The following is a 16,138-nucleotide window of genomic DNA, read 5'->3' as shown; positions in this document are numbered from 1 at the left end:
CTCATATGTTTTTATTCATTGAAAATCCCTGTTTCTGCCAGCCCAGGTAAGATCTAACCTAGCAGCTTTGTAATGAACAGTTCCATTAGCATCATAACTGTGCTCAGAGTAAACCAATCTCCTAATAAGCTGACATTTATGGTTTTTGTTATAGGTAGGTTTTGTTTTGGTTGGTTGGTTGGTTTGTTTTTTCTCCAGAGGGAGACTAGAAGAGAATACAGCAGCACACTCAGCTGGTTTATTAAAATCAATGAGTTAGAAAGCAGTAACTAGCTATGGAACTGAGAAAAAAAGACCATTAACAGACCATGATAAAACAGTCCATAGGAAACACAATTATGCTAGAGAGCATCCTGTTCCTTTCTTCAAAAGGCCCATCACCATCACAGAGGGCACAGCCAGAGTGGTACTGAAAGCTTCATCAAGGGTTTTTTAGGGAAAAGAACTCTTTGTATTGTAAACCTTACAGAAATTCTGTTCTGAGACAGAGCTCTCACACGAGCTGTAAATTAATATAATGCATGCACGTTAAAAATCAAGCTTGAAGCATCACTACTACCAGAGCAGCAACATTTATCTTGCATGCTTACACTGCAACTTCAGAAATATGCAAAACAGACCTCAGCTTAGTAAACCTAAAAGCTCATCTTTGTTTCCTTGAGCAGACTTGGGAGCTACCTGTACTATACATAAAAATACTTAAAGAGAAAAAAATAAGAGCCACAAAAAGTTAAAATAGCTTTGAAATTTGTAGAAGGTAACTTTGATCAGGAATACATTGCATTATTAGATGTAATCAGTCTGGAAGACAACATTCACAGGCAAATGTTCCTGACGATATTGTGCACTGTATTGTAACAGTGGGTAACAACCAGATGTAACCGGTATAATAACTGGATATATCCACTATAACAACTGGATGTGCTTTTCAAACTTATTCTCAGTATTTGTTGAATTCTCATTCTTCTGTACTATTCAGCTCTGTTGTAAACTTCAGAGACATTTTTTCACAAGCTTCTAACAAGTTACTCTGGATCCGTAATTACTGGGAACAAATTGAGTCAAAATGCCAGGTGGGATTACTCTTTCTCAATGCCTGGAGTCACACAGAAGGAATACATACATAAAGCATCATGTGCATCCCCTGATATGTAACAGTCCAGATACTGAGCACAGTACTTTCAACAGGAGATTTAACATGTGCAGTAATTCTTCACTTTTACTATGAATTACCTTAAAGAACAACATATGAATAATGTGATGCTTTTAAGCAATGACAGTACTCTTGTACTCACCTACTGTAACTTTGCTCTCATTGTGATTTGCTATCCATTTCTGTAATTGTTTTCTGACCTTTTTTTTCTTAATGTCCCAGTTGAGTCCAAAAGGAAATATACAGCTTCAGTTTTACTATAAAAAAATAATATAATAGAGGGGGTTTTCAGTGTAAAAAATATTCAGGGCTTTCAGAAAACACAACAGAATTGTTAGAATGTACAGACAGCAGGCGAAGATACTGAACAGTATTTTTTTCATTACACCATGTATTCAGTTAGCCAAACAAATAGATGGTATGGCTCCAAAACTAAATGTTTAAATGAAGCTTTGTTAAAAGGGCTTATTTTGGTATTTCCATGTTTATTGACGACTATCATCACCATGCTGTAAAGAACTCACAATCCATTTAAAGTTTCTTAAATTGTACTATTTCTTGATCAACAATAATGTGATCCATTTATTTAAATTTCTATTGTACCCATCACTGAATTATCTGAGCATAATTTCCGTACAAGACAAATGATAAAGTAACGAAGGAAACTATAACCAAGCAGTCAACAGGGTAAGTCATATTGGCATATATCTGCCTTGTCAAATCCCATGCAAATGCTTTGATTTCTTTTCCTCTTTAATTTAAAATGCAACACATTTTCATTACTCCTGATGATTCTGAGGAGCTTTAAACTGTTTCTATCTACTGCAGGGAAATGTACAGTTCTTTTCAGTGACTATAAACACAGAATTGCTTCATTGCTTCTATGATTGATACATAACTCCACCAGTAAGAGAAAGCCCCTGGCAAAGATAAAATAAAATAAAACAATTATCTCAATGTGAATTAACCTTAGGAAATAGAGGTCTCCTCTAGAGGCCCAAACAATTAAATCTAGCATCCTATGCTCTTAGGAATTCTTTTGGAAATGTCTGTCTTTGTTAATACATTCCACACACGGATTCAGGGGGGGGAATCACCATTTTCCTATTGATAAGAGATGTCATGGACTGTAGGTTATAACAACAGCTGAAATAGGTATCTGAACATGCTTTTAAAACATAATACATAAGATGCATCGTCTGTCAAGCGATGTGGATGTTTTATAGCACACAAAGCTGTAGGGGGAAGATGTTGAACAAGACTGAAAAGTTAAGAGAGTCCTGAGGATTTATTTTCTGTGTCTGCACTAAACAGATTTTTATAACAGTAGACTCTAAAGAAAACAATGTTTTCGAATTCAGCATCTTAAAAGTTGCACTGTTTATGCATTAAAGCAGCCAGAACATCTATCAATATGATTTTACTGATGTAATATATAACTATTAGAAAAATACATTATTTAGCTTAAAAATATTTTTAATACATTATTCTCTAAGCCAAAATGTGACTTATGCCCTAGAGAAAATTACTGAGATAAAAAATGCAATATTATCCATTCTGAGGGTTTAGTTTTGCTGTTTATGTGTTTACTTCCCTTAAGCAAAGTGATTAGCCATTATTCAGGGTCTTAAATGTTGTTTCTGCTACAAAGGGAAAGTGATACAATGACATCAAGTCCTTTTTGAACAGAAACCTCATGGTTCTTCCAAAAAAACCCCTGATATCAAGTACATAGTAAGTATTTAATACAGGATAGTTCTTTTCCACAAAGGTCCAAGGGCTGTTTGGTTTGGTATGGCTTTTTTTTCATCTCTGCGCAGAATGAAATCTTGAACTGAATTAATCTACTTTACATTTTTGACTATCTTCCACATGGTCTGTGTTTCCAGTAACAACTTTGATTTCTTCAGCTATCTTACTCCAGAAGTATGTAATACTACAGTTAGATTTATCCTGAATGGCTGTTCCCCTCCATGAAATTCAGACGTGAACCCTCAAAGCAACATCTGTGAAGAAGACCACTTTGCACCTGATACAGTCATACATAGGTTCTTTCGCTGAACAAGTGATTGTGTTCTGGAAATAAAGGATCTGAATCAGGAAGAGATGTTGACTGTAACTGCTAGCATTTATCCACAAGTACAATATTCTATTTCCTTTCTTTTGTACATAGCATTTTAAAAAATCACTATTGTAAGGAATAGATATCACCAACTTGACCAGCATATAAAGATGGTGACCAAAGAACTCTTAACTCCCTTTTGTTCAGGTTCTCACAGCATGCTCATTAATATTGTCATACCTGACTATACCCACCCAATCCAGTCCTATGTTTTCACTTTTACAGGTCTAATCCACTCACTGCTGAAGTCAGTAGAAAGCCACCATTAGAATGTTTTTATTGGTGTCTTAAGTGATACGAATGGCCATCCCACAGAGTGTTTCTAGACTGGTTAAATTTACAGTCAACTGTCAGAATAAATACTGCTTTTACATCTTGGCGTACGCTTCTGTACTGCATCATCTAATATTCTTAAAGAAGTGGTTATGATTAAATCAAAATACGGGAATCAGGATTATGCAAAAATATCTGCTACATGTTAACTCAGCTGCCACAACTGATGTGTGCAAGTACTGGTTCTACTGTACGCAGCACGTCCTGTTTCTAGACAGTGGCCATCCTTCAATCATTTTAATGTGCAAACAGTACACAATTAAATCACTCAGAGTAAATTACTTTTGGTTCAGGACCAAAGAGGAATAGAGACAGCTTTAAATCGCTATGGGTACGGTCAGTCAGAAAACTCCCAAGCCATCAGCATAAACCAGGACTACAGCAGCAGGCAAACCAATGCAAAACAAATGCAGTCTAAAGGTCCAGCTTCACTTCTTTGGGCATTTCAGACCGCTGGAGTGATGCACGTGAGCTGCCCCACGGCCTCTTCATTACTCTGGATTTCACTTAGTTGACATATGCTACCTGCTTTGCTTTCCCCAGTCATTCTGCACTTTGCCATTCGAGTTAGAACTGTAATAAGATGCCAGCTGAGTGAATCATTTGGAGTCAAATGCGTGTTATTCTTTATTCAGCTGCTGCCCGCCTGGTCATGCATTCAAATGGCCAGATCTAAAGTGACAGAACTTTGTATTCACTGTTACAGCACCGAATTAGCCGAGTATAGGGAACAGGGAAAGGAATAGTCACAGTATCGCCAGGGGAGCAAGGGGGAAAACCAGCTTCCTGACCTTTACAACAGTTAGATCCCTCCACAGCTGTTACTTGGAATGAAGGGGACGGCACCGCTGTAACACCTCACGCAGAAAATTCTCGATGGTGTTAATGAGCTGGTTTTGAATCTTTGTCCAAAACATACCTCAAGGACAACGTAAGAGGTGTCTGAGGCATCAGGCTACGCTTGTGATAAAATCTGTTTGAACTTCTTGAGATAATGAAGCAAGTGCAGCCTCCCTGTGGCTAGTTCTCCTTCTCCTCTGCTCCTAACATGTATTTGTTTACTGCTTCAATTATGACAGGCTTAGATGACAAATTCTCAGGAATGGGCTTTAAAAAATACTTTGTCTGCAAACTTTTTACAGACTAGACAGAATAAACCAAAAAGTGTCACATACCAAGTACAAAGAAGTACGAAAACTGTGTCCATTCCTCCACCATCTCACTTCGTTAACGCGAATGAACATGTTTTAGCTCACTACTTGTTATAGCTAAAACATTTCCAAGTTTTTTTGCTTCGTCTAAATACAACACACTGAATACATAACTCAAGATGAAGTAAAAGCATATTGTGAAATCAAGGAACGCAGACCGCAGCAAATCCACAGCCCAAAGAGGTGGTGGTGATAATCCCTACCATGACTCAGAAAGGTCCTGAGAATTATTCAGAAGAACTCAGTTGCTGCCGGGAAGGTGATGGGGGAACTGTATCCACAAAGAGGTCTGCAGCAACACTCACTGTACACACAGCATGCTGCGAGGAATTTCGGAACTCCATAAATCCATGTATTTACACGCAAAATTTTAGGCATGTAAGAAGTGCATTTATTGAGACCGAGGGGGCCGACAACAAACTGTTGAAGGCATCTCATACTGAACTCAGCAGGCAGAATTTAGACACCCGTGGAACCACAACTAGTGATCCCCCCAAAATCCACGTTCAGCTGTCACAGGTGAGGCTGCAGGCACCCACCCTCACCAACACAGCTGCGTGCCCTGGGAGGTGGTGGAATCACCATCCTGGAGGTGTTTAAAAAACACATAGCTGCGGTGCTTAGCGACACGGTTTAGTGATGGGCTTGGCAGTCCTGGGCTAACGGTTGGAGCCGATGATCTCAAAGGTCTTTTCCAACCTAAATGATTCTGTGATTGTGTGATTCTAAGTGGCCGATGCCTGCGCCTCATTAGGTCCCCCTAGACCAGGCTGGTCCCAGGAAGCTCCAGCTGCTGGATGTCTTACAGCACACCCTGAGCTCGCATGAAAGGAGTAAGCTCCCTGCAGAAACCAGCAAATGCCGGCATCCATCACCAGGATGAAAACCAGTTGTATAAAGGCTTAAATGTGCTGTACAGCGGTGCTGCGGGCTCGGGTCTTGCCTGTGGGTGCGTGTGTCAGGCGTGAGGCAACAGCCACTTGTGTGGTTTTCCTGGCGCTAGGGGTGTTCACCCAGCTGGCCCCGAGAAATGCTTCGGGACGACAGGGAAGGGGCGATGGTGTGCCCCCGGGCCCCAGCAGGGATCAAGGCGTCGTCACCTGAAGGGAGCTTTAAGCAGCCATGCCCTTAGGTGGGGCGCGGAAGGGATGGGGGCGTCTGAGGGAGCCCGGCCTGGTTTGGCAGCCTCTCCCCTGCCCCAGCTTGCCCAGCCGCCCGCCCGGGGGCTTCGGGCTGTGCCCCGGGCGTGAGACCAGGGCGTCGGTGGGGGCATTTTTGAGCTTCGCCTCGCGGGGGGGAGCGCCGCCGGCCGCGGTCCCCGCTCGGTGGGGAGGGGGCAAGGGCAGGCCGCGGCCGCCGGCTCCCGGGCGCTCGGCTCCCGCCCGCCCCAGCCCTGAGGCGCGGGGCTGCGCCCCACCTCGGCAGCCCCTCAGCCGGGCGCGGGGCCGCCCCAGGCCGCCTCCGGGGAGCGCGGGCCCCGCCCGGCCGACAGGTGCGATTTTCAGCGCGGCGGCGGCCCGGGCGCGCCCTCACGACGCCGCCGGCGGCCCCTCGCCTCCCGCGCCGCGGCCGGGCCCGGGCAGGGCACCCGCGAGGGGCGCCGCGGGGCCGCCTCCCTCCGCGCCGGGGCGGCGGATGGCGCTGCGCCGCTAGTCGGTGCATTGCGGCGGGCGGGCCGAGCGCTCCGTGCCGCTCCGCGCCGCGCCCGCGGCCATTCCACACGGCGGCACCGCGCCTCGCACAGGAGCAGCCGGCGGGAGCCGCGCCGCCGCAGCCCCGCCATGGCCAAGGAGGGAGCGCAGCGGGCGGAGGAGACGGAGCAGATGATCGAGAAGGAGGGCGGCAAGGAAGGCGCCGAGGGCAGCGCCGCCGGCAGCCTGCGGGCTGGGGACACGAAGGAGATGAGAGCCGTGGTGCTGTCCGCCTTCGGCGGGCTCAACAAGCTCCGCGTGTCCAAGAAAGCCATGCCGGAGCCGCAGGAGGGGGAGCTGAAGATCCGCGTCAAAGCCTGGTCCAGTATCGCCGCTCGCCCTCTCCCTCGCTCGGGGCGCGGTGGCGGGGCGGCGGGGGCCCCCTCGGGCGGGCGGGGGCCGGGGGCTGCCCCGCCGCGGCCGCCTCTCCCCGCAGCGGGGCTCCCCGGGCCTCGGCAGGGCGCGGGGGCGGCGGGCGGGGGATGCCGGGGCGCGGGGCGAGCCCCGGGGCGGGCGGCCGTTGCGCCAACTTCCCTCACTTGTGGCTTCCCCCGCGGCGGGAGCCCCGCTGGGGCCGCCGCCGCCGCTCGCTGCCCCCGGGCGCGGCGCGGAGCCCCCGCGGAGCCGTGCGGGGCGGGCGGCGGGCGGCGTGCTGGCGGCAGCAGCAGTGAAGAAAAAAAAATACTAAAAAAAGTCGTTGATGTTCACGGTACCGGCAGGGAGAAATGGGGGGAAGAGCCAGCAGGGCTCAGGGTGGCGTGCGCTTCCCGAGAAATGCGGGTGCCCGGCTGTGTGTGTTGCTCAGCACCTGCCCCTTACCCCTCTGGTGCTGGCCGTTATTTTCCTCCTGGGAATCACTTACTTCGGTCGGGATCGTTTTCCTCCGGAGCTGGTGTGCCAGCAGAGCTGAAGCTGAGGATAACTTAGTGCTTAATGCCTGTGCCCGGCTGACAAGTGGCTAGCGATCTGGTAGCATCCCAAAACGAGCTTTCCTAGAAGGCTAATTTTATTTTTTTTTTTCCCCAGATAATTGGAGCAGACTGTTCTTCCTAGATAGCTGGTTCTCAGTGCACATGTTCCTTCATGAAAATAGGATTATTTTTTTTTAAGTGACAGAAGCAACGTTAGGATCTTAGTGCACAAGTTGATGTGTACCAAAGACTTAACCAGTTTTGCCTAGGCAGCGATTTATCTTTTGTTGTCCTCTTCTGCTATGTGAAAACATGGTGCTTCCAGAAGATAATTTCCAAGGTGAAGGCCGAGTTGTTTCTTTTAGAAGTAACTTGCATTAAAAACTATGCTGGTATGGGACAGTGAGCTTGTTTGTACCAATTTATCCAGTGCATGTACCTCAGATCCTGGCATATTCTGGTAGGTTAATGCAGCTGAATATCTTGGCCTGTTCAGACACTGGGCTTTCTGGCCTGGGCTTAATGGGGATCGTAAAGGTTTGTGACCTGTGTGAGTATTTTGCTCCCCTCACAAGGCGTTGCCCATGGTAAAATGGTGGTATCCATCAGTCTGAATAAAGACTAATAAATGAAGGGCTGAGATTTTTTGCATTCTCATTTGTGTTTTTTTTTTTTTTTTCTTTACTATTCGCAATGGATAATGCAAGAAATTCCTTGCTAGGTGAATAGAAGTAGTAACGGTAGCATAGCAGCTGTTAGATAGCTCATCTTTCTGTCAAGCAGGGCTGTAATTCCATTTGAGAATAGGCTGTGTTGTTTTCTAAGTGATTTTTTCCCCAGCTATTGAGTTAACAGAAGTTTAACATGCAAAACTTAAAATGTTCTGAGCATGCAGACATAGTCCTTTAAATGTCTGAGGGGGTTACAGCATGCTCCAGTACCTCTGTGAATTCCACTTTCATCAAAACAATAGTATCACAAATAGCAAGTTACCTGCGAAGGAACACTTGGCTGCAAAATAGAAATACTCAGCTCTGCTACAACTACAGTTGCTTCCCAGGGTTACGTTATCACTAGTGAACTGTGCAAGTTGCATGCTTGCTGTTTGACATCAGTAGACCCACTCAACTGCTTCATAGTTATTGCCAGGTTGCACAGTACTGTGTGTGTTTTGGAAGCTTCCCATCATGCCAGAGGAGCCTGTAGGCTGTGTAGCATCTGCTCGTCATTCCTGGCTGGAAACGGCCACAAGGCTGAAATGCGATCAGGGCACCGAAGTGCGCTTCCAAGGAAGGCAAAATCAATTTGCTGATCTTCTTGACCCAAGTCTGGAAGTGTGGAAGGTTGATCAAGATGATGATGGACTTGCGGTCTAGTCTGGGAGACTGAGTGAGAAAAATGTCTTGGCTTTGCCCGGTGTAGTACGCACGTGTTAATGCGTGCGGTGCTGAACGCACCAAAGATGGGCTGCTCTAGAAAGGCATATTGATGTCAAATTATGTTCTTAGTTGAAACAGTTTTGCAGTTGACCATCATTATAGATGGTGATTATTTTTCTCCACAAGTTGATGGAGAAAAATAATCTAAGAACGTGTGCACGCATGATAAATAGTATGTATCAGTAGTAAGTGCAAGTTCTGTGGAATCTCTGCATTTACTGGGGGATGAAACCAGTTGAATCATATGTATACACCTGTTGAATTGTATGCATATGTTTTGTAGTATGGTACTATAAATGGAGGAGATGGAGGATACGTTGCTGTTAGTGCTAAGCCAGATGAATAATTCTTTTGAAGGTCTGGAATATCAATGATCCAATTGAAAATGTGTCAGCTGAGATGAGTCATGTGTTAGCCTCATTCAGTGACTAAGAAATGGAACAGCCATCGATGTCCAAGTTGAGTCACAGCTTCAGCATATTTCCTGAAATAATTTTTGATTGATAATGACAAAGCAGTTGAAATTGCTGTGTTTGTTTAGACAAGTAGCTAGAACAAACCAAAGAAGTATTTCAGATAGGGTGTGTGAGTAAGGAATGGTATCCTGTAATTACCCCCTTTATTTTTCTTTTCTCTGTTACGATTATTTCTTCTTTGTGCCGCTATATGTGTGCGTCATGAGGAATGAGGCAGAAGTGACCCTTCTGACTCCGATTGTGAGATAACAGTGCTTTGAAAAACTGGTAGCAAATCATAGAAATCCCAAGTATAGCAGAGTAGAGGACGGTGTATCAGTTTTGTTCTTAAAGGCAGCCTTGTTCATGTACTGTGGGTGTTTCTGGGAAAAAAGTGTAGGATCTGACCATTTTAAACCTTTGTCTACCCCCACCCCCCCTTTTTTTGTTAGAGATTGTCAGGAATTTGGCGGGCCAGGGGTAAGGGAAAGGATTTTAAGAATGTAAAACTCAGTGGTCCTCTTATTCACTCTGTTGTATTTTGTGAACTTCTGTAATTAACTTCAGTGCAGTCTTACAATGAAATAAGTAAGATGGGTCAAAAGCAGCACCTCTCCATACGAAAGTGTGAAGGATGGCCTGCATGATTTGGTCTTTTGCAGTGGAAGGTGTTGAGCATCCTGGAGTGCATGGGACAGAGCAAGGAGAACCAGGCTGATGTCTGATGGTGAAAGAGGTCTGGAATACAGCTTTCTATTTGCAGGACTTTCCACAGTTAAAAAAAAAAATAAAGTGCAGCAAAGCTAAACCATAAGTACAGAAAATAGTATTCAAGATCCTCAAAATTGGTGGAAAGGCAGAGCATTGCAGACTTAGAAAGTTAAATTCAGAGGTACTTCTATGTTTGATAATCTCTGCCTCCAGTTATACACAGGTAACATAGTCCATGTGGTTCACACCAATATCCCTGCTCTTTCACAGAATGGTTCTTGCAGAACCCCTATGTCAATGTATTGATCTTGGTAATTCATATCCTTCCCCGTCTTCATCTGCATCCAGCTCTTGATTTAGGATTAAAAACACAGACTGCGAGAAATTGTGCACTTTTTGCCGCAGGATCCCTTTGCATTTACACTTCTCCCTCTGCACATGCCCTTACGTAAAGTTCAGAAGTCACTTTCTCTTGCCGCACACCAGAACAGGCTATGCTGGTCTGTACCCAGTACAAGAAATGAATTGTACTTCTTTTCTAAAACCATCACTCCTCATGAGACACATTTTCTTGTGTCGTTCTGTGCAGCTAGGCTTTCCTTTTTCTGTGTATGCTGTAGGTTGAATCTCAGTGAAGGACTTGGTAAGATTGGGTGTCTTGGAGGTAGTTACTAAACCAGCCATTCATCTTTGGGCTCTCCAGGTCATTGAAAGAAAAAAAAAAATGCTGGTTTTACCATACAGCTTAATTGTGCTTTCAGGTCTATGGGTGTTGATAAGGGTTGGTCAAATTTGGCAGACAAAATAAAACAACTTATTTCTGTCCTTATTTGAAAGTGAAGAGTGGGACAAATGCACGTTTGAGATCAGTAACAGGGGTGTGACAACATGTATACGTATAAGAGACTAAAGATGAAATGAAGGAAGAAACTCTCTGGAAAGTGATTAGCAATGCCGATCAACACTCTATGTTCTGGCTAGTATATATATATAATATCAGTATTTTCTTTGTATCTAATATATATTCTATCAATATATAATAACATATCAATAAAATGATAAAAACATGTGACTTAAATACACAAGGTATGTAATACCTTTTTCTTTCCTTATCACACCTGTTCCGGTATCAAGTCTTGCAAGTTCTTTGTAATAGAGATGAACTCTGTTTTACTTGATATTGCTGCCTTTGTTTATATGTTGTTAGACGCAAAACTGAGTATTTGCCCTTTCAAAAACTAACAAGTTATTTTGTAAGAATGAATGTCTCTTGAAAGAGCTGCAATAATGTATTTGTAATCTTATGTCATTATCAGATAGCTATGGCCTTTGCCATATCCATCCATCCCTTGTTGCCTCCTTGCTATGACATCATGGTGCATGTTCCTACATAGGTTTCTGCATCACAGTTCTGCCTCCAGCTGCCCTTTCTTGCAAGCGTGTAGAAAATTAGCTTTTTGTAAAATGTCCACAGTATGGAAAGATGTATTCGAAAGATCATCACCGAAGTTAATGTACACAGATAGTGCTTGCCACCAGTTATGTTGTGGTGGTTTTGGTTTTGCGGTGTGTTTTGGTTTTGGTGTTTTTATGTTTGTTTGTTTTGTTGGGTTTTTTGCCCCCAAATAAGTGCCTTCCAGGCATTGGAATTTCTCTTTCATTATCAACATTATTCTCTTTCATTATCAACAGTGGTGATGTAGGAGGTGGACTGAGCCACTGGATAAGAAGTGGCCTTTCCAAAATCATCTGAAAGCTCCCAGCTTAATTGTGCTAAGCCCCTGCTAACCTTATGTATGGTTAACATTATGAGCTTTGCATATGAGCATGTTGGGAATTTTTTGGTTGGATTTATTATTATTATTATTATTATTATTATTATTATTATTATTAATTTTTTATCCTGAGTGTATCAAGCTAGATTGTCAAAGTCATGATTTCAAAAAATGATTATAATCTTGCTTCTACAGAGTTAACAGTTGGGGATTCAGGTTGCTCTTAAACCCTCCACCACAATTACAAATAATTACATTTGGTGGGATTTCCTTTTTTTTTTTTTTTTACCCCCCCCCCCCCCCCCCAAGACCTGCGTCTCATGAATGCTGTCTTGTCTTTGTGCTTACACTGCATGTCTACTCTGTCTTGTTTGTTGGGTCTGTTCAATCTGTTTGTGTCTTGACTGGTATCTGACTAAAGCTCCGCTCCATCTTACAAGTACTTGTGCACATCAGTAATTTTATGCACCCAAGGAGTTGCTGATATCATACGCATGAGTAGGGCTTGCTGTCATAGAGTCAGGGGAGTTAGTTATGGAGCAGTTTTGGCTAACAGATCCAGGGCTGTGTTTTGGAAAAATGGATTAATGCTGAAGTATATTTTAGCTATTTAGGTGTTTTAGAAGTTTTAACTGTGTATGGCATTTGTGCCAGTAGTCAGTATACACACATAGTAGATAAATGGTACCTTTTTTGGTTGCTTTTTGGGTTTTTTTTCTTGTGGCTGCCTAGAAACTCACAAAATTTTACTTAATAGAATTGGATAGCAGGTGAAAGATAAAAGGAAAGATGCTTCAAGAGTTTTTCAAAACTGAGACTACAGGGGAAGGCCTGAATTTTTTTTTATTGACCAGCAACACTGAGGGCTCCAAAGACCTAATTAACCTTTGCAAAAGTGTACAGAAGTGATCCAGGAGGAAGAGTTCTAAAGCAACAGCCTATCTGATACTTAATAAGTTCATGTCAAAGGTTGGACTCCCTCCTGGGATGAATACAAGATTCGTTCCTGGAGTCACATCAGAGGTAGGGCAGTTCCATCAGGTTGTTCTTGGCCTAGGACATCTGTAACGTCTGAGGTTTGGTGTGAAATGAACTTCTGAAATGGAACTGGGTTTACTTGCCAGCTAGTGCTGCATGTGTAGTAATCATAACGTTTCACTGTGCTGAATTTTGAAATGCCCTTTGTGAATTCCTATGTGTGACTTCTAAACAGGCTTGTAAGCTTTGGGGCTAATAACAGATGTGCTTGTCTTGCACGTGTACTCTTCTGCCCGAGGCCAGTACAGCACAGCGTAGTCAGTCCGTTCCACGCATGAGGAGTGTGAATGTCTGCTGGGTCCCTCATATGATGTAGAGTCCAGTTTTTTAATGCTGCCCTGAAAGTTTTCTGGCTTTCCCATCACTCAGGTCAAGTTTTCCTCCTCTGCTTTGATCTATGGTAATAGTCTTGATTTTATTTTTTTGCTGTGTCTTGCAGTGGTTTGAACTTTATTGATTTGATGGTGCGACAGGGGAATATCGACAACCCTCCTAAGACGCCACTTGTTCCTGGATTTGAATGCTCTGGAATTGTAGAAGCTCTTGGAGATAGCGTGAAAGGATTTGAGGTAATATTTTCTTTATTTTCAGAGCAAGACTATGCAATCACCAGTTCACTGAGTACATTGTCCCTAATCCCTTCTGGTCTGCCAGCAACAGCAGCCTTCACAACCCTGTTGAGATTTGAAAGGGCAATATTTCCTTGCTGCTTCCCAAGCATGAGAATGACCTTTAAATTAGTTTCTAAAGCTACCACTGTTGTCTCCTTCAAATCCTTCCTGAAAAGCCGCTTGTGCCATGTGCATATCCTGATGGCTAAATAGGAACTGGAAATCATGACTGATGTGCTTTAAGAAAGTAAAACAAATTGAATTAACTTGTTAAGTTTCTTTTCTTGGCCATGTTTGCTGCCATTGTTGCTCTGTTCCTCAAAGCCCATGTGCTGCTGATTCTATTTCCAGTTTTTGACTTTGAGTTAATGAGACCCCCATCTACAATAAGCATTGTTTCTTACAACCATGTGTATTCATGAGACGCAGATAAAATTGGGACCCTGGTTCTGGGTATATAACGCTGATCGCTCGGGGAAAGGTTCTATTTTACCTAACAGAATAGTGATAAATGGCAAATAGTTAATGTATATAATAAAGCTTTCTTAACTGGTTAGAATTAGTATTATGTACTCTGTGGTATCTCTTACTAGATATAAACAGCATTCTGTCCTATCTCCTATTCCATTATTGATGTTAAACATCTGTATTCCCTCCAATGTTGCACTTTATTTCCTAAGTAGATGGGAAAATTTTGAAATAAAAACTGCATTAATGCATGTCAATCCTATCTTAGCTGAGTCAGTCATGTCACCAAGTAATTACATTTTTTGAATTCTTACTGTATCTTGATCTTAAGAAGGCAATTACCTAAAATATGTTTATTTAAAGGTAACATTTTGCTTCTTCTAGAAGAGCTGTAAAATTTCTCAGTTGAGTGAAGATAATGGTCAATTTAGCTTCTAGTAGGGTCTCAGTGATGAGATTTTCTTAGGATACTTCTCTACTTACCTCCTCCTGCCCCATATCTGCCTTGAAACAAGTCAAAATCTTCCAATGTTTTTTTCTGACAAACAGTAACTGAAAATAACTTTGCTGTCTGGAAATCTCTGCTTCAGTTGTTCCACTCTAGTATCTGTGGTTTACAGTTAGGCTCCGTATCAAAGAATATTCTATGAAACGGGCATTGAAAGACTCTGCTCTAGATCAGCATTCTCAGTGTAAAAGTTCTTGCTACTTTTGAAGGGCATCATGAGGCTACAGCATATGGTGCTTGTTGGAATAACATTGCACCTGGCTGAATATACTGTGTCTCTTTTAAAGTTTTATCTTTGTTCTGATTATAGAACGTGTTTGTGTCTGGTCTACTCCCTGAAATTGAAATAAGCCATGGTATTTAATTTTTTGCATATAATCTGCATAGCTGTGGCAGTGTTTGAGTGATCTCGAAGAAGAGTTGACACTCAGAATAACTGCTGTCTGAACCCATTAATGAGAGAATGTGCCATGGGGAAGACGGAAGAATGTTTTGTCGGTTTCTGTATGGATTTCTTGCACAGAATAGGAGCATGCCAGATGCCTGCCTGTGGTCTCCTTGACAGATGCTGTTATCACTGTCCATAGGAATGGTAAAGAACACACCGTGCATCTTCTGACCTTCTTTCCCTCTGTAGATCAGTCCCAGTTCGAGCCACGTTAAAGTTGTGGGTATTTCATGCTTTGGAAAAACGTGTCTTACAGACCCTTAGTCTGTACTACCTGATACTGCCAGCCATTTATCATCTTAATTTGCTGTGATTGCATTACTGTATGACAAGTGACAGCACTGAATGGCAGTCCACTTTGACAGCAATGTGTAAGAACAGATTTTATGTTGAAGGAAAGCCTTTTTTTTATGGAGTAATGGTGTAATACCTATTCCTTCTCCATTAAAATAAAAAGCTGATTTCTGCTGAGCTGAGATGTATCAGGCCTGATCTTTCTAGTTATGGGGATGTTTCTCAGGAGCTAAGGCCTAATCTGACATGATGGCCAAGCTCTTTATAGTGTTTGTGGTAAAATATGGAATTTATTATTGCTAAAAAATCCCTTGGGATTGAAAGTCTCAACAAAAGGGACTTCTCTGCATTCATTTTGGTAAACATTTATGCTTGTTTGCAAGGATATAGGCCATATTAACATCTTCACTAGTTAATCCTAGCAGACTAGATTTTAGGTGCTTCTCTAACAGCAAAAGGGAACCACAGAGCGGTTACCAGTGAGGCATTGTTAATTTGAATGTGTTTTTCAAAAGGAGGAGTCATCTTGGTGAAATTGGAATGACAGTTCTGTTTAAGCATCCTCATTCGCAAAGAGACAAACCCTTCAGAACTGTCAGCAGCACCCTAGCTTTTAGCAAACCTGTGATATCCCAGTGCCAAAGTGATGACAAGTACTCGGGAGACCAAAATGTGCTTGTGCTATAAACGTTTGCCTGAAGGTAAAAGTGTTGTGCTTTACTCCATTGCTGCGGAATATCATTGAACTAGTCCAAGCACAACATGTAGTATTTCTAAAGGATTAGCGGGCATTAGTAGAATGTAAGATAGTGAATATCAGGCAGATGCACAAAGGTATTTTAGAGGGACAGCTGCTGTTTTAGTTAAAACGTCAAGACCTGAAGTTTGACGCTGTTCCTACCTTATTACTGTACTGTGACACCATCCTTTAGTGGGTAACGGTGCTGCTTCTCTTGGTGTATTACAGAAA

The 16,138-nt window shown here is 43.0% G+C and overlaps 1 protein-coding gene across 1 annotated transcript in view; it reads left to right on the top strand.

The window, feature by feature from the left end:
- The first annotated feature begins 6,387 nt into the window (after positions 1–6,387).
- The window catches only part of VAT1L (vesicle amine transport 1 like), a 64,098-nt gene continuing 54,347 nt past the window's right edge, over positions 6,388–16,138 (top strand). Inside the window, exons 1-2 of the mRNA XM_056361132.1 lie at positions 6,388–6,830; positions 13,279–13,408. Of these exons, the coding sequence (XP_056217107.1) occupies positions 6,601–6,830; positions 13,279–13,408 (360 nt within the window). The 5' untranslated portion in view covers positions 6,388–6,600. The remainder of the gene's footprint in view (positions 6,831–13,278; positions 13,409–16,138) is intronic.

The sequence above is a fragment of the Falco biarmicus genome, chromosome 15 (assembly GCF_023638135.1).
Source record: "Falco biarmicus isolate bFalBia1 chromosome 15, bFalBia1.pri, whole genome shotgun sequence".
Taxonomy (NCBI): domain Eukaryota; kingdom Metazoa; phylum Chordata; class Aves; order Falconiformes; family Falconidae; genus Falco; species Falco biarmicus.
Note: the sequence above shows the minus strand (reverse complement) of the source record. Positions and strands in the feature narration are given on the sequence as shown.